General features: G+C 43.2%; 2 protein-coding genes across 2 annotated transcripts; one reads left to right on the forward strand and one right to left on the reverse strand.

Annotated features, from left to right (window-relative positions):
• Nucleotides 1-1,605: 1,605 nt before the first annotated feature.
• Nucleotides 1,606-13,379, reverse strand: SS18L1 (SS18L1 subunit of BAF chromatin remodeling complex; the record flags this gene model as incomplete). Its single annotated transcript, XM_082292916.1, has 11 exons — nt 1,606-1,632; nt 1,837-1,964; nt 2,714-2,833; nt 3,457-3,549; nt 3,950-4,051; nt 4,957-5,121; nt 6,100-6,297; nt 8,827-8,971; nt 9,847-9,931; nt 10,579-10,655; nt 13,311-13,379. The coding sequence occupies 11 exons, from the start codon at nt 13,377-13,379 to the stop codon at nt 1,606-1,608; spliced, it is 1,209 nt and encodes a 402-aa protein (XP_082149042.1).
• Nucleotides 13,380-14,466: 1,087 nt separating this feature from the next.
• PSMA7 (proteasome 20S subunit alpha 7) lies at nt 14,467-20,103 on the forward strand. Its single transcript, XM_082292906.1, has 7 exons — nt 14,467-14,602; nt 15,879-16,005; nt 16,831-16,955; nt 18,305-18,427; nt 18,773-18,892; nt 19,431-19,493; nt 19,766-20,103. Exons 1-7 carry the CDS (start codon nt 14,507-14,509, stop codon nt 19,856-19,858), a joined length of 747 nt encoding a protein of 248 aa, XP_082149032.1. The 5' UTR covers nt 14,467-14,506; the 3' UTR covers nt 19,859-20,103.
• Nucleotides 20,104-20,541: the final 438 nt, after the last annotated feature.

Consider the following 20,541-nt stretch of genomic DNA (forward strand, 5'->3'; position numbering starts at 1 on the left):
ACATTTAATAGTAAACTCTCTAGTTGTCCAGTTAAAGATTTTCTTCTAAAGGAAAAAAAAGTCATGATTGAGAGATGTTGTGTTTTCCTTGGGGTCTTGGTTTTTCAAAATATAAAGTACTTGAAATCCCATAAATAACACCAGTTCAGACAAAGAAAAGGAGAAAATCCTACAGAGTGTATTTTCTTTAGATTGTAAATTTGCAGTTAATCTCATATTAAAAAATGCTTATGGGCTACAGTCACCCCAGCTTTTTGCTTCAGAGAAATGTGGACACAGTATTTTGTTCAACACTTATATAAGCACTTTAAAAGTGCTTTTTTTTTACCTCCCAAGACTTCATAAGAACCTATAAAACTGAATGAAGTGACTTACATTGTTCATACTGATTTTTACATACCACTAGTTTTTCTCTCTAAATTCTCCCTCTCTAGGTACTCTCTCACTGGTTGACCCCATTAATACCTCCCCTCTCTTTATGCATAATAGTGTCTCACAATTAAAGCTGAATTTAGTTGCTTGTCTGCAATAAAGATGTATTTTTTTTCTTTTACCTCTGAACTATTTCTGTCGAGCTACAAGAGGAAAATAAAAGGGATGATGAGCTGTAAGAACAACAGACCAACAAATTTGACAATATTTATGGTTATAATGCTTGCTGGGAAATCTAAGCAAGGGCAGCGCAAGAATCAGAATAAAGAAGGATGCCAGCCACCTGCTTGCAAAATTTGGCATGAAAATGTATATGCAAGTTATAAAATTTGGAGTAGGATATTCAAGACGGGACTTCTGCCAGATGTTTTTCTCAGCTAAGCACGATATGAAGCAATATTGACATCGAGCAAGCTGACACTGCAGATCTCAGAGCTCCCTTCTGTTTTTCTTTCCACTACAGAAATACCTTTGTTTACATGGACATATAAAAGGTGCCTCTAGTTATTAACATTTCTATGATCATATGTTTGGATCCTCTTTCTGTACCTTTCACAACAGAAATATGGATTTATGCAGATTATTGAATTGTAAGATTTGGGTAGGTAGGTATTACAGAAGTTGCAGTCATTTTTTGTCATATAGCATAGAACTGTCTTTTTATAAGGAATGTATCCATCCCCTTGTTCTGTAGAAGTAAAGAGCCATGGATTTTGGAGGCTGGCAGGTAATCTTCAATGCATTCAGCTAAAAAAAGATCAATAACTTACCACAGGGAACTTCCCTGGACTGAGATGTGACTGATGGGCTTTGCATTGAGCCAGACTCCAGAACAACCTGGCTGTTTTCCAGAACGGGGCACAACTGTGATCTAATGATCCTAAAGCTATTCAGAAACATCAAGAATGGGACAAAAGGGGGTAAATGGAAAACTTCTGCGTTGTATCAACATACAGTACTATACACAGCACCAAATATCAAACCATTAAAGCATTGTCTTGTTACCAGTAGTGCACTGCTTCATATCCAGCATGAAATGAACACTGTTCACATACAGACGCTGCTTTGTGCTAAGGGGTAACCAACATATTACAATTAATCAAAACTGCCTGTACATCCAGTTCAAAAGATGGAGATACTATTGAAAGGAATCTGACACAGCACTGTTTTCTCTTATTGCTGGTAATTTCCATATTGTCCCTGTAAAGAAAAAAAAAAAAAAATAGCAATGTTGAAGGATAATATATTGGAGGCTTACAGTGAGTTGGGCAATTTCTTTTGGTCTGTGAATTTTACAAGATCCACTGAAGTATCACCCATATACCTGCACCAAATTATCAGACAGATTTGTACAGAGCTAACAGCCAGATCTGCCCTTTCAGAGCAGAGATTTAGGCAATTTACCTGCTCATAGCCATAAGGCCTCTGTTGCTGAGCGGATGGGCCTGTCTGGGAAGCTCTGTAACTTCCATATTGCTGCCCCTGCCCCTGTTGGTAGCTGGAATACTGTGAAGAGGCTCCTTGTGCAGGACCTGAAAAGACAGTAAAATCCACTACAGGCAGTAAAATCCATTATAGGCTTGATTTTCTGGGGGAGTTCTTGAGGTTAACACAATCTAAAACATGATGCTAACAAAGTAAACTCTGTGAGTAAGAACTGTGAGTAAATTCTGCTCAGACCTCCCCTCTAGGTTTACACTAGGAGGTGTTAATGCTAACAATGATGTAGTTGCAGCAGTGTAAACTTCAGTTAAGGTTTTAAACTTTGCTCAGAAAATGTCATAATGCTTCTAAGTGAAGGCTCTCTGAAATCTGTATTGGCACAGCTGTTATGACCTCTATGTAAACTACCTGGCCTTTATTTTAGTAAAAACTGCACCTTTAAATTCCTATCTAATCTGGCTGTGCCACCATAAGTGACAGAGGAGGAATTCTCTGGACTGTTGTTGTTCTTTTTCACGTCAGTTCAGAAGGACTAGGTGTGTAGGAGGCCTGGGAACCCAAGCAGTGACCTCCTGATGACATTTAACACAAAGTCAACATGAAGCAAATGTGTATTTTCTAACTTCTATCAGAAGAGAGAAGGATTTAGGATGGAATGCAGTGCTATACTAATGTATGTTACTGCCCAGAATCCCTTTACTAGATCTTTGGCTAATTTGGGTACATTTGTTAATCCAAGGTTAATCAAGGAAATAATTACAGCCTATTTTGGTTTAGGAATGGAGGCAACAGGATGAAACACTGCAAACACTTGACCAGCCACTGGGAGTTTTCTTACCATATCCTTGCTGTTGTCCTGGGTAACTCTGTTGATTTGGGTATTGCTGCTGGGAATATGTTTGCTGTTGTGCAGCTCCCTGTTGGTATCCTGCCTGCTGCTGGCTGTACTGAGAATTTCCTGGAGAGGGAAACATTGGAATTGTTTGGTTATAGGTGAGGCAGGTATTTCACTGTACATGTGGATCATAAGGAAAACAAAGGTGTAAGGAGCCTTGGTCTGAAACTCATACACAAATACTTTTCTTACAAAGAGACGATTGGATTTTGCCAAGCAAGATGTTCATTTCTCCAGTGATTTTTAGTTCCTTTGAATAGGAGAGTTACTTATTTATACAAATCACTAAACAAACAAACAAAAAACCTGCTCCCCAAAGGATTTTTTTTTTAATCCAGAAGTGCTTCAGAACAAAAAGTCACAAAGATAAGGGTGCCTGGGGATATAGCTGCTTTCTCAAGAAGCCCTCTGACTGTATTTTCTCCTAGATAATTATGTTTATTCATATAACTCAGAAAGATCACTTATCTAGTTGTTACTGGGGTTTTTTTTCAAATACCTATGTGCAAATACCATTTTCTGTATCCTGAAACAACAAAATGAACAGAGGCTCTATAGGTGACATCGCTTCTCCTAAATGCCACCTTGCTGTATCATAATGAAGTTAATATTTCCAGTTAATTTAGAGTTCAGATATCTTAATAATATATTCAATTTACTGGTAATATTTTGCTGTATTTTCCTACCTCCTTCATAGTAGTGTTGTGTAGAGTCGTCAAACGACCGGTCATAGCTCTGTTCAGTGTAGGACGACTGCTGATAGGCATAATCACCATGTCCTGCAAGGAGTCACAAAGATTTGTCAGTTACATTCTTAATGGAACCACAGACATAGAGTTGAATATTATTATGAAGCTGTTTATACACCAAGATGAGGCTAAGAGCAAATACAGACCCCTCAGGGAAAACATCAAACACATGGCAAGGAAAATCACACCAATGGATAAACCTCTTGCATTTACTAATCCAAACTGGGCTTTGGGCTCTTTTTGGAGCAGTTTGGATAGCAGGGTGCACTGATGTACATGTTTTGTACCAGGCACCCATCCCCTGGGATTAGAATTCTCCAGCATTTAAATTGGAAATGAAGCATAATAGGTTTGCCATGTCCTTGGATGTGGCAGTCGTGGTGCTCTGCACTTTATCAGTATCACAGTGAGCCCAGCTCAGGGGAATTACCATCTGGATAGTATTGCTGATTCATAGGTTCTGATGAGCCTTGGCCATGGCTGTACTGCTCACTGTAATATTCTTCCTGACCCATGTACTGCTGCGAGGAACCTGCAAGGCACAGACCAGAGAGAGCAAACTGAGCCCGTGGACTCTTAAGGGACGGGGTTTTCTTATCTAATTTATTTTTTAAAGAAAACAAAGTTTATGTCTGGATAAGCAAACAACTGAGAGCAGTTATATAGATGTTTTACTCACTAGAAAAAGGAAATAAATTTGTATTCTCAGAAAAAGAGGGATGAAATTGAAATCACACAACAGTCAGTAACACATCCTAGAATCACTCACTTCTGTGGCAACACCGGAAAAAGGGTTACATTTCATCTACTAATCTGAGTTATTAGAAAGCACAGTAATGGATTCCATGCTCAAGAGCACAGTCAGAATTAAATATACTTTAATTAATACATTAATTTGTTTCTTAGCAAAATTCAGTTTATGTGAGAATCAGTCTAGCAGCTTTATTACCTCTTAGAACTTTATCCAGAGAGGTCTTAGAGCATGGTAGTTATCCTCAGGTGTTTTCCTTTCCTTGGCCTAATTTTTCATTCTAATTGCTGGCAAACTGTATCTTCTTTCCAGAAATGTGTTCCTTGCTAACTGTGCCATGTTAGGGCTGATCCAACACCATGTGAAAGAATTGAAAAGATTCCCAGTGGCTTGAATGAGCTGTATATCAAATTGTTCATCTTTTCTTTAGAGATACATGCTCCCTTTTAGACAGAATTATTTTTCTAAACACCTGAAATAATTAAATAGATAAATCTTGAAAATAGATTCAGGTTCATCTCATTGTCACACTTCCACCATTCAGGATTTCCTGTGCTCCTGGGTGGGATTCTCTGTAAATGTGAGTTGGAAATTTTATTGACTTATGTACCCCACAGGTACATACTCATGACTGAGTATCATCAATCTAATGAGAGTTCTATCAATAATCTAAGAGCAGATATTACCTTGCTGTGAAGCTCTGTAAGGGCCCATGGGTCGCTGCCCCATCATGCTGTTGCCTTGGTTGCTCTGGCTCATCATGGCAATGGAGGATTGTCCCTGGTAGTGCTGGCTCCCTCCTTGTGCCGAGTTGTAATGCGACGTTGCTGCTTGCTGGTGCATCATGGAGACTACAATGGACATGGAAAAGACTGTTTTCTACAAGGATGGGACAGTTCTCTTCCAAGGCTCTTTGGAGGCAAGTTAAAACCTTAAAACATCCTGATAATTCTGCGAGTTTTCCACAGGGGGAGATGTTTTCCTACTGGATTTATTTAACTCTTCTGCACTGGAATCCAGAAAGGATCTTACTACATGGTCAGTTCTTGTCATTTGCTTCAGCAGATATTTAAAAATACATCTAGCCTTGATTATTATTAGCTTACTTAAAAGAACATAAACCTCATTGCAGTAGGGTTAAAGAAAGAAACAAGAACTGATGCTTGTTCCTCTCTACCTTCTGACTATTTCATTGCTGCATTTCTTTTCTAATATACTCTTTCTTCTGTCCATCTTCTCATGTACCAAATGATTATAGAGTTTAAGTAAACTGATATTCTAGGATTTATTTGATCCCTAAATTTCATGCTGTTGTAAAGAATTCTAAAGCATCAGACATCCCATTCAATACTCACTAGCAAACTTTTTTTGAAATTAAGAGATTAATTGAGTTGTCTGCTAATCTCTTTATGCCCTGCAAACAACGTGAAGTACCAATGAAATAACAAATTGGGGTAGTAATGTACAAACAGTAAATGTGTTATACCCTGGAAGGCTCTTTGTGCTTGGATAAAGGTGCTCAGATCCCTCCCATGGCTGTGGGATTTGCTTCCAGGACTATCAGACAGTGCTGCTGCACCTCTACCTAACCCTCTCTTCTGCAGCTCAGCCCTAACCATGGCGAGTCAGCCTAAGTTAAAGCAAGTCTGAAACTGATCTGACACTGGTGCCTGACACCTGGAAATTCAGACATGTCTTAAAGCTGTCTTTTCCTCTTGTACGTTTGTCACTGTCTAGAGAAAATATTTACAGAACAAAGTCATGTGTGGTAAAACCTCTGAGGTCACTGGAAAGTCAAGGTGGCCCAGGAGGAGGAAGAGGGAGTTTACCTGGGTTAGACTGCATGTTGATGTTTGTTCGAGAGACGTAATTGCCTATTGACCCCTGGCCTTGCATTGGCACATTCTGAGACGCCGGCACTGTGTGGCTGTAACCAGGGCCAGTCCCGTGGCTGCTGACAGTCATACTCAGAGAGGTCGTGGGCATGGTGTTCTGGCCTGACTGCTGCATAGACACGTGGTTAGGACCTACAAAAATTAGAGAGAACAAGAAGAAAATCTGGGCTATTACTGGCAATGCACAGTGAGCATGAGGCCTCACGGCCTTTCTGAAATACCTTATGATAAGGCAAAACAAAACAAAACAATCCTCATTACTAAAACTCCCTGTTATCTACAGACACATTAAAACTGCCTACTGCACAGTCAGAGCGATCCTCCTCTTCCTGGCCACCAAATCCAGGCTGTACAGGATTGCAGATGGGAAAAACAAAACCAGGAGCAATGCCCTACAACCACTTCCTCGCAGGCAGCAGAATTAACAAATGCCAGTAATTTCGGGTACTTCAGAAAATACACGGACTCTGGAAACATCCCAGCCTTCTGAAATTTGTCCTTTCCTTCTTCTTGTCCTGCAGTTGATTTCTTCTCTCTCTTCACACAGGTGGTGACAATGGGAAGACCCAGCAGTGGCTGAGAGACGGTTTACACATTGCTGCATCCACTGGGCTCCTCTATAACCAGCTCACCTTTAGCTGGGGCTGCTGAAGTACCAAGGGAGCCTCTACTCAGAGAACAAGCCTGTCTCTCCCTTTCCTGAAGTTTGACTAGAAGTACCTCAGAGGAAGCTAAGTTTTCCAAGTCCCCATAACAACCTCAGTTGTTACGCCCTTTCCAACATCAGAATGTCATCATCAGACTGCTCCAGATACATCCTGGGTTTGTATCATCCTGCTTACCTGGCAGGGTGCTTATTTTTAAAAAATTCTGTTGCTGTTGAGTAGCTAATATTGGGGAGAATCCAGTTCTCATTTTTTGTTTATTGCTGTAAATAGTTTCATGAATGAGTTTTGGAAAGTTGTTTTCACTGTATACTGTTACTATCCAAATTGTGATGGTGCATATTGTTGTCTATCTAAAGTCAGCCATATTGTTGTCAATCTCAGTTAATTTAGTAGAATGCAGAATCCTTAGAAGAGACAGAATTATGTTGCAATGTTTAAATAACGATATTTTAATTCAGGGTTATTAAGTGTATCTGCAGCCTCTGAAAAACATGCCTAACTCATTTAGTACAAACCTCATTAATTACTCTTAATGGTTTTCATAGACAACAAAATGAGAACATTTGCTGTAAATTATGATATTTTCTCTGATGAAGAAACGCAAGCAGCATTTTCAACAAGAGATAAAGAGAGCCAGCTCTCCTAAAATCAGTGGAGCTGGGTCAAAATGCTCCTACAGAGAATTATCTCTGTGTTTTGCTCTAGTTTGTTTAAGTTGTAAAGCCGATCCTTGTGCAACACAAGGTCAAACAGTGTGTGAATGGAGATAGCAGTTGCCTTGAGTGAGAGATGGAGTGAAGCAAGTGTTGGTAAACCTGGCCCTGTTTGCATGAGAAAAATTAGAGATTCTTGGCCTTCTTTAAGAAAAAAAAAATTGGCTAATTTGTGATTGTAAGGGAAAATATGTGGATGAGTCCAGTCCTCAGGACTTCCAGTCAGGTTCTTCCAGTCAGCACTAAATTACTACAAAGACCTCGAGGGTGGGGGACAAATCAGAAAAACCAGCAACAGTAGCACTGAAAATGTCTATTCTTAATAACACAAAACAATGTTTTGAGTGACTTAATATATTACTCATACTCAGTATTAAATCTTTCAGAAAGAAGGCCCTGAAAAATTTAGTAAGTTCACTTTACAAGTTGTAGCTGTTTAAAACAGGTCCCTCATCCATTCATTTAAAAGGTACTATAGGCTTGACCACAAAGGGATTTTTAAAAACTCAGAAGTAATTTCATGGCTTGTGTCTGCTCTTGAGTCCCCTTGCCAAGGTCTGTGATTTTACAATCAGATATTTCTATTTATAGAACCTGGTTTTGCTCTCTGTCACTCTGGGAGACACCCACAGAAACAAGAACTGACTGAATAACTGTGATCTACAAAATAAACAGATTATTCATAATATAAAATGCACATACTAAAAAAAAATTGTTTTTCAATTAGTTTAGTTGCATGAACAAAACCAAACAGACAGATTATATTATTTTATTAATATGAAATGTCTGTGCAAATTTTTTGACTGTGTAGTACAATCTCTGTGAGCTTTTGTAGAGGACAAAGGCTGGTGCAACACCAAATGATTTGTAAGGAGAAATGTATCCTGGAAGGTCTTTGCAATCAGAAGGCTTGGTTGTGTGTTTAGTCATGCAAGCAATTCCATTTTACCCTGGCCAACCCTGCCACTGTCATGAGAAAAATACTACAACATAAAATTTTTCTTACTAAAAACTTGCATGCATCTTTATTTGGTGATTTTCATCATGCATTTTTTAAAAAAATGTCTTTAATTTCCTCTGTAGAAACACAAAGCACTCTGCAGAAGCCAACATCATTCCTGCCTGTAGCCATTTTGTGGTGATTTCAGCATGTGCCTGAAATCCCCATATGCCTGAAAGGTGAGTTAGGAGAGGTCTTTTCCAGCTCTCTAAGTATATTCTGCATTAATGATTTTGTTGCCAGGCAACAGCAAAGCAGCACAAAGGGGACCAAAGCTCACCATTGCTAATCTGACTCTGCATGAGGGAGGAAGGAGGAAGGCCGGTCCCGATGGCATCGCTGAGATTGCTCTGGGAGTGGAGGGATTGGTTGGATGCACTCTGACTCATCCCTCCCGGGCCCAAGTTTATATTTTGCGTTGGTGGCTGTGAAACAACAAGGAGGAAAAACAAATTTTTGGTTAGGTTGTTAATTAGAAAAATAGCAGCCCCCAAATTAGCCTGACTATGACTAAAAACTGCTTCGGCTAAATACGTGTTTCCTTTGCTTTTTGGGTAAACCTGTCTTGGTTTGACTCCTCTGTGTGAATGACATTGAGCATGACAGAGCAGCTGACAGGCAGCAGCACAGTGAAGGGCTTAAAATTGTGTTTGTCACAGAGTGTGGCTTCTGTGCTCGTTCCTCTGCACTCACATGGATTTCCAAACACAACCACTGCGGGGAATGCATTAGCAAAGACAACACAGGAGCGTGGTGACAGATTGACCTTTGCCAAGTGATGCTGTAGCTTGTGTTATGTGTGGTACTTCCCAAATCAATCCACTGAGCAGGAATACCACCATGTGTAAAGACAAACCAATGCCCAAGTGCTGAATTTGATTTTTGATGTAAAACAGCAGCATTTTCCCCCCCCCCAGTAAAGAATACAGTAAGAATAGGTAAAGAATACAGTAAGAATAGGTAAAGAATACTGAATCTGGAACAAATGGAGCTGTTCAGATCTGTATGACTGCATCATTTATAGGATATAAACCTTGAGCTATGGGGACAGAGAGTAACACAACTGTCCCAAAGAACATGATTTAAACACAGTGAAACTTTTTATTTCTTTGGTAGTCTACTTGGCCACTTCAAAACTTTTAGCTGGAAAAATACTAAAAAACTGATTCATTGATAGTGATTAGTGAGAGAATCAAAGAACATTTCCCACTGGCATAGCTAATGTATCTGAAGGAAATAACTATGGTATTAGTTATGCTAATAACTAATTATTAGTTACAGTAATTGTACTGGTACTTACAGCAGGAAGCAAGGACTGCATATTCTGGTTAGAGTCTGCTATTGTTGCCAAGTAAACCAGATTTCTGTGCAAGATTTGTTGGTATCTACAGAACAAAGAGTAAAGCTTATTTGGAAGGGGTTAACCATACACAAAATTCCAAACCTTTCTCTTTGTTTTTTCCCTATTTACAAATGGTTAGTTAAATTGCCTTAACCCATTTTTGATCTGTCCTAATAAATAGAAGTAGCAATGACCTGTGTATGTGCTGTCATATTTTCTATCAAGGATCAGTGTGCTCAACCCCTCTTTCACAAAAGGATAAATCTGGGGGAAGGGAGAGGTAAAATATACTCTCCTTTGAAAGCACTTTGAACTGTGCAGCTGGGACCTCAACCTTTGAGGACTGACACCCAGTCAGCTGCTCCAACAATCAGACACTTTTCCTTTTTCTCTCTAACAAGGACCCTGATAGGAATGAAATTCCAGCATTCCAAAACCCAAACCCTGTTTTCCCCGCCAGCAAGCTGAGAAGAACACGATTTTTTTCAAGAGTGCTCTAACTGGAGTGTTTACTCAAGTAAGCACCACCAGAACCATTTATGCTTCTTCAGAGTTCTCCATGAACTGGAAAAGCTCCTAAAGGGAACAAGAGCATTTCCAAGAGCAAACCAACAGCTGTGCCACTGAGCAAAGGGAAGAGTCAGACTTCAGGAAACATTTCTAACAAGCTCCCAAATTCACAATACTCACTGAGTACATTCTGCAGTTTTCCCCTTGCTCTGATAATCCATAATACATTGTATTAGGTGGTGATTTTCATCTAGCATCTGCATAAAAGAAATAGGACCAAAACACATTACTATGGGAATTATATAGAAGTCCTGTATTTTTGTGCTTCTCCACCCTCCTTGGCACTGGATGCTGTTTTGTGCAGTTTCGTTGCCCTGGCTATTACCTACACCTGACTTTATTGAGCCACAAGATTGATTCACTTATAAACAGTTATCTTTAATGTAGTTCCTTGAAATACCCATACAGAAGAATTAATGGACTTACCTTGTTCCTTAAATGGCAGATAAATTCTGATGCTGAAGAAGGAAAAGACTTTCACTATGAAATATCTCTGCCTCATCCCAAAATATCACCCATCCCAAATATCACCCAACCCTTTCCAAAACATCAGGTATTACTTTTAAGTAAGGAACAAACTTTCAAACAATTAAACCTACTCATTTTCCTGCCCAGGACTAGAGCATGCTGACAGCTGAACTTCAGATGAAGTATAAAATTTGTATCACTGGAGCTACTGAAACCACGTTTAAGAGAATTACATCCCAACATGTCCTTACCTTTATTTAATGAACTCATAATACAATTAAAAGCTTAAAATATCCTTTGATTTGCTTTGAAATGTTAGATACAATAGTTTGTCTCTCCCCTCCAGATTCCTTGTGAATGCAGCACACTTTCTGCAGGTGAATGAATAAAAATAAATAACACCAGCATTTAAAAATATATATTTGCCTCTGGCATAATAGAGCTCGTAGGTACCACTGCTATGAAGTGCTTGCAAGATTGGGCCCTTGAGCCATGGTGTCATCAGGACAGGAGAGTTCTTGAGGAAAGAACCACTACACAGGAGATGCTGAACTGTACTGCCCTGAAAATGCTATTTGATGAACTGTTTTAGAGCAGCACCACCACTCCTCTATTGCCAAAAGCTCTAACTTCATCCATGCGAAATCTATTCTAGGAATATTTGATACTGGGATAAGAACAGCTTGGAAAGACCATTAAAATTGAGTTAATAAATAAAAACAAGCTGCTTATATAATATGAGTGCAAATAAGAACAACCTTTTTAATTGAAATTTGTATGTGTTCTCAAAAGCTCACTTTAATGAGGATTTTTGGAGGTTTGGGTTTTTGCTCCGGCTCTCTCTGCTCCATTTCCCTCCTTGACTATAAATCCCATCCAGTTCCTGTGACTGCAAGTCACTTACAAGTCTCTTCCTCAGCATTGCTGTTTGTCAAAGAAAAAATCACTGCCAACAGCCCAACACTGATGAACCGTCCTGAAGTAACCTGCCAGCAAATGCACCTGAGATGGGAAGTGGTTTCACTCATTGTTTTTAAAGAAAGAATATTTTGAAGTTTCCATAAAGTTTATGAATATGCAAAAAGGAAAGGGCTTGAAAATCAAACTGAAGATACATTATCTGCCCTTTGTCCATGGGCACAGTCACGGGTTTAATTACAAACTATCTGAATTATGAAATAATTCCAACTGATTTGAAGGTTAGAGGAAAACTTATTCAGTGAGTCCGAAATATTTCAGTATTTAAAATGAATTGGTTCACAATGCCACGTGCTGCAAGAGCTCCACAAAATGGGATGTTTCCAAACAGTCTCCTGAGATGCAAGTCATCTCTCTAGCCTCTCTCGTGGCAGTTTGTTCTGCCTTAATCTCTGCTCTGTCACAGGCTGCCACTGAGGATATTTTTTTTCCCTAGAAGTCATAAATTGGCACCAGCTCACGGCTTGGCTGCACAACCCCTGGTGATGGGTTAATTGCTGCATTGGCAGTGGCACTTCTGCGCTGGTCACTCTCAGCAAAGGGACCACACAGAACTCACACCTGGCTGCCACCACAGCACGGGAACAACACCTGAGCGGTGGGGAACGGCCAAAAGGACAGCAAAAGTACCAACGACAACAGCAGTGACAGCAAAAACATGCACGTTCTTTATTGACATTTCCAGCCTCGTTGTTCCTGACCGTCACCTTCTGCAGCAGGAAGGGTGTCAGGGTCTGCTCGAGTGTGCAGTCCCTGCTGCCAATCCTGGGAAATAGGAAACAATAACTTCCCAACTCAGCACCCTCTGCTTTGGCCTCCACATGAGCCCCATGTGGGCATCTCCTCTCCGGAGAAGATCTTTCAAAACCTTTGTTTCTCATTAAACATCAATAAACACATCACAAAAATAATAATAGTTTATGAAAAATACCAGTGGCTGGTGCTCCCTCTATCTTCTGAGAAATTAAAATTCTGCATCCAAATACAAAAGAAAACCCTTGCAAATTCAGTATTTTATTTCAATTCATTTTTCTAGGTTGGATTCTTTAGGGGCCAGAGCTGACATACCATCACAAATTAATCGCATATTTGCAAATTTTATTGCCGTTTCCCAATGTATGCTTGGCAGCGTTTCCCCTTGGCGAGCAGCAGGGATAACGTGCCATCCCAATTTTATTCCCTACGTCCTTCTCTCGCTCTCTTTGCAGCGATCTGAACACCTTTGCTTTGTTCCACCTCCTCCTCCTCCTCCTCCTCCTTCCCCCACCTCTCTCTCCAGCTGTCCATCTCTGCAGCCCTCGCAAATTCACGAGTTTTCCTGATCGCCCTAGAAATCAGCCTCCAGCTGCAGGAGCATGGACGGAATAAATGTCTAAAATTGTCTGTATAAAAGCATGCTCTTTTACCTTCTGGATAGTTTGCTGGGTGACCTCCCCTTTGCCTCTTGGGCGAGCAGAAGCAAAGGCAACCGACATGGTGGGGGTTTTTTATGTGTCTATAATATATCGGTTCCAGGCTCTAATAATATTGTTATTATCTGGCTGCTATTGCCGTGCGAGGATTCTCCGCAGTGCACGGGGAGGGGGGCGGCCGCAGATGGTACGATCTGCGCCCCGCGAACACCCGCGGGCGCCGCGCCCCGCGCCGCCGGGCACCGCCCCCGCCGCACCCCCCGAGCCCCCGGGGCGGCGGGGCGGGGGCGGCGGCGAAAATTCGGGGAGGGGGCGGGAGCGGCCCCGCCGCCGCCTCCCCGCCGCCCGCACATGGTGCGGTCCCGGCCGCCGGGCTCCCGCGGCCTCGGCCGCGCCGCCCGCTGCGCCAACTGCGTACGCCAGCTGCGTACGCCAAGTGCGCCAGCGCGGGGAGCGGCGCGGGGCCGCCTACGCCAAGTGCGTAGCGCGCGGGGCGCGCGCGGGGCTGCCCGTGGCGGGTGGGAGCGGCCCGCGGGGCCGCGAACGGTGAGGGGACAGCGGCACCGCGGGGACAGGGGACACTCCACGGCTGCTGGAGAGAGGCTAGGGGAGCCCTCCGGGATGGCCACAGGGATGGAGCGCCTCTGCTGCGAGGAGGAAAGGCTGAGAGAATCGGGGTTGTTCAACCTGGCATCGGGGTGACCTAGTTGTGGCTTTGCAGTACCTCGAGGGGACTCACAGCAAGGACGGGGCAGGGCTATCTACAAGAGAGCGGAGGGAGAGGACACGGAGGAATTTAAATTGAAAAAGAGTAGGTTTAGGTTAGGTATTAAGAAAATCTTCCCTGTGAGGGTGGCGAGGCCCTGGCACAGGGTGCCCAGAGAAGCTGTGGCTGCCCCTGGATCCCTGACAGTGTCCAAGGCCGGGTTGAACGGGGCTGGGAGCAGCCTGGGCCAGTGGAAGGTGTCCCTGCCCGTGGCACGGGATGATTTTCGAGGTCCCTTGCATCCCAAACCCTTCAGGACTCCCTGCGCCAGCGGGGCCGGGGCCGTGCCGGCCGCCTGCGCTGAGTGCGCACGGCGGGAGCGCTGCGCAAGGTGCGCCGAGTGCGTACGCCAAGTGCGCAGCGCAGGAGCGCAGCGGCCCCGCCCCCGGCCCGCCCGGATGACGGTGCGGGTTCTGCCGGAGCCATGAGCTACGACCGCGCCATCACCGTCTTCTCCCCGGACGGGCACCTCTTCCAGGTGGAGTACGCGCAGGAGGCGGTGAAGAAGGGCTCCACCGCGGTGAGTCAGCGGCCGCGGCTTTCGCGGGGCGGCGGCCGAGGGGGGCCCGCGGTGGGGCCTGCGCCGCGCTGCGCGCCCGGCCTGGCGGGCCCGGGAGGCCGCGGGAGCAGCGGGATCCACTCCCAGGGACGTTCCTTGGGGTCCGTCTACCGCCGGTGGAGCTGCCCAAAGCCCATCGCTTCCTGTGGGGCTCAGGCGTTGTGTTAGGCCTGGAGGGATCCTCTCCTCTCTCGGTCTGTACGTGCTGCAGATGGTGATATTTTATGTTTGTGCACGAGGCAGATTCCCAGTGGATTGGGAAACACGTCGGTAACAGTACATTGCTGGCTCCCAGCTTCCAGTTGTCCCAAGCTTTTGCTCAATTAAAGTTTTATTTCATTTAGGGGGGGAGAAAAAAAATATTAATTTCCAAATAACATTGTATCAGTGATTGTAATAAGTTATAGTAATAATAAGAAGTTGTAATGGTAATAAGTTATAATTGTGTTAATAGTTGCAGTAAGTTTTAATTACTAATAGCAGAAAGAAAACATATCACCTCTGGGATGAGAATGAATGTTAACAAGATTTAGCGCCAAATAGGTTCTTTTTCAGAAATTAAAAATACTGTAAAAGTGGAGACAGCATCCAATACAACCACCCCTGTCTTGTCTCTTGTTGAGTTTAATGTTTTTGGAAACATTTGGAATATGCTGACAGCAGGGCCACCCCATTAGAAAAAAGTATTCCCATCCCCCTATGAGAAACAGTGGGAATGAAGGGGAAGGGTCAAGGGCTTTTCCCTCTATGACGTGGGAAAAGGGGTATTTAAGGTATGAATTAGGATATTAAGGCAGCTACTGACAGAACATTTTGGCAGCTGTAGGTGTTACTTGGCCTGATCTTCAATGCTTTGGGCTCTTGAGTTGAGCAGTACCACTGGACTAGTGGGATTTTCCTTGTTCATCCTGATTCTGTGGCTGTGGAAACACTGATGGTGCTGTTGGAAAAAAGACAGTTTGTAAGAGGAGCTGGAATATGTCTCCTGGGAGCCACAGGGATTTAGATTGGTATGAACTGATGATGAAACTGCACCCTGAAATGCAGTGCAGTTTTTGTTACATCAGTCCTGCCTCCGGGTTGAGTGGGAAATAAAATCCTGACTTCAAGCTGAGGTAGTGGTTACAGTGTGGGGGTTTGTGCTTGGTTTGTTACTGCTCATTTGACTAAAGTCTGCAACTAAAGGATTTTTGGACCTAGGTTAACTTTTTTTATTTCTTCTTTTCATGCATGGAAGGTTGGAGTAAGAGGGAAGGATATTGTTGTCCTTGGTGTGGAGAAGAAGTCAGTGGCAAAACTCCAGGATGAGAGAACCGTCCGGAAGATCTGCGCTCTGGATGACAATGTCTGCATGGCTTTTGCAGGTACATGGTCCCTTCAGGGGTATTGGCAGTTACTGGGGCACCTTTAGGCATGTTTGTGGATTCAGAGAATACAAAATACAGGGTGTAACTGGCTGAGAACTGTGGGAAGCAGGGTATTTCCACAGTAGCTTATTGGTTTTTTTTAAATATGGGGAAATAGTGTGTCAGTGTCAATAATATTTTTAAGGGGAGATCTGATTTAACTGACTAAAACAACAGGGTTTAGGTTCAGTGTGCAGGAATGAGGGGCTCAGCTCCTTCCCCTGCCTTGCTCTCTTAGCCATGGTCTGGGATATGTGCAGGGGTGTTCACAAACTTGAGGAAAAATTCTCTAATAAAAAGGCTGTAAATGAAGAATGTCGGCATTAGCTAAAAAGTAAAGTAAGAACTAAATTTCTTTAAAATATTTTTTTATAAAGGGTGACAATTATTTTTGTCAGCTAACATCATGCTGCTGTAGCCTCATTAACTAGATGAGATTTGCTGGGCAAATGAAACTGGACTGCATGAGGAATAATGTGTGTGAGAATAAGCATTGCTAATTTGCTGGAAGATGGAATGCTGTCAGTAATATTCCCATTACCTGCTTCAGAATTAAGTGTGTCATCCAGCTCACAAAGATGGAAGCTATAAACTAAATCTTTTAGTTATTTTGGTGCATTAGCCACTTTCTGCTGCCTTACAAATGCTCTTGCTCAGCAAACCTGAGAGTTTGAGCTCTTCTTTGCTTCTTCGTTGCTGTTGACACTGACCCCGTGGGCTTTTTAGGGCCAGATTGGTGTTGTGAGATTGTTTCATGGCTCTGAGGCCACTCTGTCATTTCAGGGCTGACAGCTGATGCCAGGATAGTTATAAACAGAGCTCGGGTGGAGTGTCAGAGCCACAGGCTCACCGTGGAGGATCCTGTCACTGTGGAGTACATCACACGCTACATTGCCAGCCTGAAACAGGTACTTGGGGCTGCACAGAGCTGCTGAAAATGTGTCCTGACCGCTACAGATGTTACATGTGCTGTTATGTTAGTGTATGTTACACGTAATGTATGCCTTGGGTGTGTAACGCAGGTGTAACACGTGTGTGACACGTGTGTACCATGTGTGACTGGAGTGTAACACATGTAGCATTAAACACGTGTGTAATATCTGACACTTCTTCAAACTGTGTAAATGTCTGTGCTCTGGCCTCACTCTGCTTACCTGGTAAAAAACACATTGTGGGTGTTCATTGGGAATGGGGATGTGGCAATTGAAACAAAGAGTGTTTGGTTTGTTTTTTTTTTTTCCCCAAGATAATTAGAGCTTGTAAGGACTGCACAGCTCCATGTGTTATGTCATCAAGAACACTTTGCTCACCTCACTGCCAGAACAGCGGGCCTGGGTTACTGTCAAACCTCTTCATGGCTCCTGGTAGTTTTTCCTCCTGCAAAGCCATTGCAGGGATGGGTAAGAGGGGAGCAAATTGGTGCAGTAATTAATATACTTTATGTTTGATATTCATAAATTTAGAATGAATTGCAGCGTCAAAATATGCCCAGCTGCGTTCTGTGAGAAAATTACTCATTTGCCAGTGTATTAAACTGATTTTCAGCCACTAGTGGGAATTAGAAAAGATCGAATTTACTTATGCACAGATGTGTTGGAACAGTGGTGATGGTAACAATGTGATTCTTGTAATAATCACTAGTCTGTCAGAGCAAGGCACCACTTCCCAAAGTTTCACTGTTTTCCTTTATCCTAATCTCACATTTGTGTCTGTCTTTCTGGGACACTCAGCATTTCTCTCAAACTGTTGCAAACACACCTGGCTCAGTTCCTGCTGCCGTGGTGCTGCGGTGTCAGCCCTCCTGCTCCTGGTGTGTGACATGGCAGTGACTTTGCTAACAGTGTCCCAGGAGTGCTGTGATGGCTCCAGTGTAACCCGCTTACAGCCACAGAGCTGCCATGATTTCCTGTGGAAATCATTGGTGAAAACTGTGTTCAGGTGTCCTCATGGTATTTTTTGGCACATTTGTGCCACACTGGGGCTTGCAGACGTGGCTCTCACTGCCTCAGCACTACCCAGCAGCCAGGGAGGTGCTTCTGGAAGCTGTAACCAGATGTAGGAACAGGGGTTGGACAGGAACCACCTCTCACTTCCCTGCCTTAGGGGCTCTGTGAAATGTGGAGTCCTGGCTAACACAGAGAGAGCCAGCTAAACGCATTTCTCGTGGCTCTTCTGGTTGTAACTTCTCCAGAGTCTGCTTTGCACCCTAGAAATGTTTTCAGAGCTGCATCTGAGTGTGTGTGTCCTTTGTGCTCAGAGGTACACGCAGAGCAATGGCCGCAGACCCTTTGGGATCTCCGCCCTCATTGTGGGCTTTGACTTCGATGGGACCCCGCGGCTGTACCAGACCGACCCCTCGGGCACGTACCATGCTTGGAAGGTGAGTGCATTCAGTCTCTGGTGGAGATGCAGTATTTGTAAGTTAATGTCTCCTTTGAAGTGGGATTGGGGTAGAGGAGATCTCGCTGGCCAGACGGTGCTAGCTCATAGCTGCAAAAATCCTTAATGATCAAATGTACTGAGAGTGACTGTCTGCAGTTCAGCTTTCCTTGGGAAATCTTGTCCTGCTTTCAAAAAAAAACCCAAAACCAACCCACCTGTGCCAGACAACTGTCTTTGTGTGTGACAGATTATGCAACTGTACAACTTGTATTTCTTTCTTACTCTGCAAATGAAATCTTTTCTAAACTCCCATTCATTTTCCGTTTCCCCTCAATGTTTCCAGGCTAATGCCATTGGCAGAGGAGCCAAGTCTGTGCGTGAGTTCCTGGAGAAAAACTACACTGATGAGGCCATTGAAACGGATGATCTGACCATTAAACTTGTCATCAAGGCTCTTCTCGAGGTGAGGCTGTTTGACATCTCTTCTGTGGCTTTTCAATGTGTCCAGATTCACTTCTTGGATGTGAATATGGGAAAATCTTCATGGATGTCCCAAGGAAGTAATGCAAAGGATCTGTGAGAGCTGTTTACCATAGACTGTGGGTATTGGATTAAATTCAAGGTTCAGAATATTTGGGGCATCAATTTCCAGTTTACACAGAATTTACCAGCAGCTCTGGGGAGCAAAACAGACTTCAGTTCTGGGTGTTAACACAGTGCACCAAAGATGTGCTAAAGCACATGCTGAATATTGTATTTTTTAATTGAAGTTTAAGTTACAGAAAATACCACGAGTTAGATGGTGGGGCTGTGGTGTTCTGCATCTGCTCAGGGCACTGGCACCAGTGTGAAGAGAGTTAGTGCTGCTGGTATTGAGAGCTTAGAGCTAAGGAGTGAAATACTCCCCATCCACATCTCTTCTCCTTCTAAGGAGACCTGAGAGGGATTTGTTGAAATGAATTCCTGGCCAGGCTCGTAATGCTTCCCTCTGCCTCACCCAGGTGGTGCAGTCTGGTGGGAAAAACATCGAACTGGCAGTCATGAGACGGGAGCAGCCGCTGAAGGTGAGGGTGTTGTTTGCTTCTCTCCCCTTGAGCCCATCTCTGATACTGTCCTTGTTGATCTGCCTTAACTTCCAGCCCTTAATCTCACATTTTGTATTGACAAATACTTCAGTTTATTCTTAATGGCCAAGGAATGTTGTTGTGTCTGCAGCAGGTACCTGCTTCCAGATAAAGAGCAGTTAACGTTTTTCCCATGGCAGAACTAGAATCACTTCCATAAATGTCTCTTAAGTTCATTGGTATCCTGAGGGTCACCCATGTTTCTGTTTCAGATCCTAAACCCTGAAGAAATTGAGAAATATGTGGCTGAAATTGAAAAGGAAAAGGAAGAAAATGAAAAGAAGAAACAGAAGAAAACATCATGATGAATGAAATGTACCTGCTTAGCCGCTTCTTTTTAATTCAAGTGATGGGTTATTCTGTATAGATGTAGGCATTCCAGTTACTCATACTGTGCTCTCTTGAGACCTACAATAAACCTACTGATTTTTTTTTAAAGCTGTTATTTAAAAAAACCCTGTCTGCTCCTTGGATTTTAATTACCCAGGATCATCTGGTTGGCTACAGAACAGCAGCAGTGACCCATTAAAGGATAGAGACCTTGCTTGCATTTTTTCCCCTGGACACTTCACTTTGTTTAATGGTTCTTTTGTGCGCTGAGTTCTCAGCATATCCCTTTTTTTTTTACCTTAAGCAGCTGGCTTGAGGGTTGTGTTATGGCCTCAAGATAACTAGTATGGAGGTAGGAGTTTTTATTCCCTAACAGGCATCTTTCAAGGTGAAAGGGCTGGGTCTCACCACAGGCCTTGCAGCAGCCTGTGACAGCAGGTGTGTTTTACTGCTGAAGGACAGGATAGAGATGAGGGTTGTGTTTTGGGGGTCAGCATGTGAACTTGCTGCCACAGGCACATGGCTCAGAGCAGAGGTGCATGACCTGGTGCTTCCAAGTTTGGTTCAGAGTAAGGTGTTACTGTTGTGAGTGTGCAGGGGGGAGTTATTTATACACCAGGAGCTAAACAGTAACTATAGCACCTGTTACGTACAAGAG

This window comes from Coloeus monedula (assembly GCF_965178545.1).
Source record: "Coloeus monedula genome assembly, chromosome: 17".
NCBI classification, from domain to species: Eukaryota; Metazoa; Chordata; class Aves; order Passeriformes; family Corvidae; genus Coloeus; species Coloeus monedula.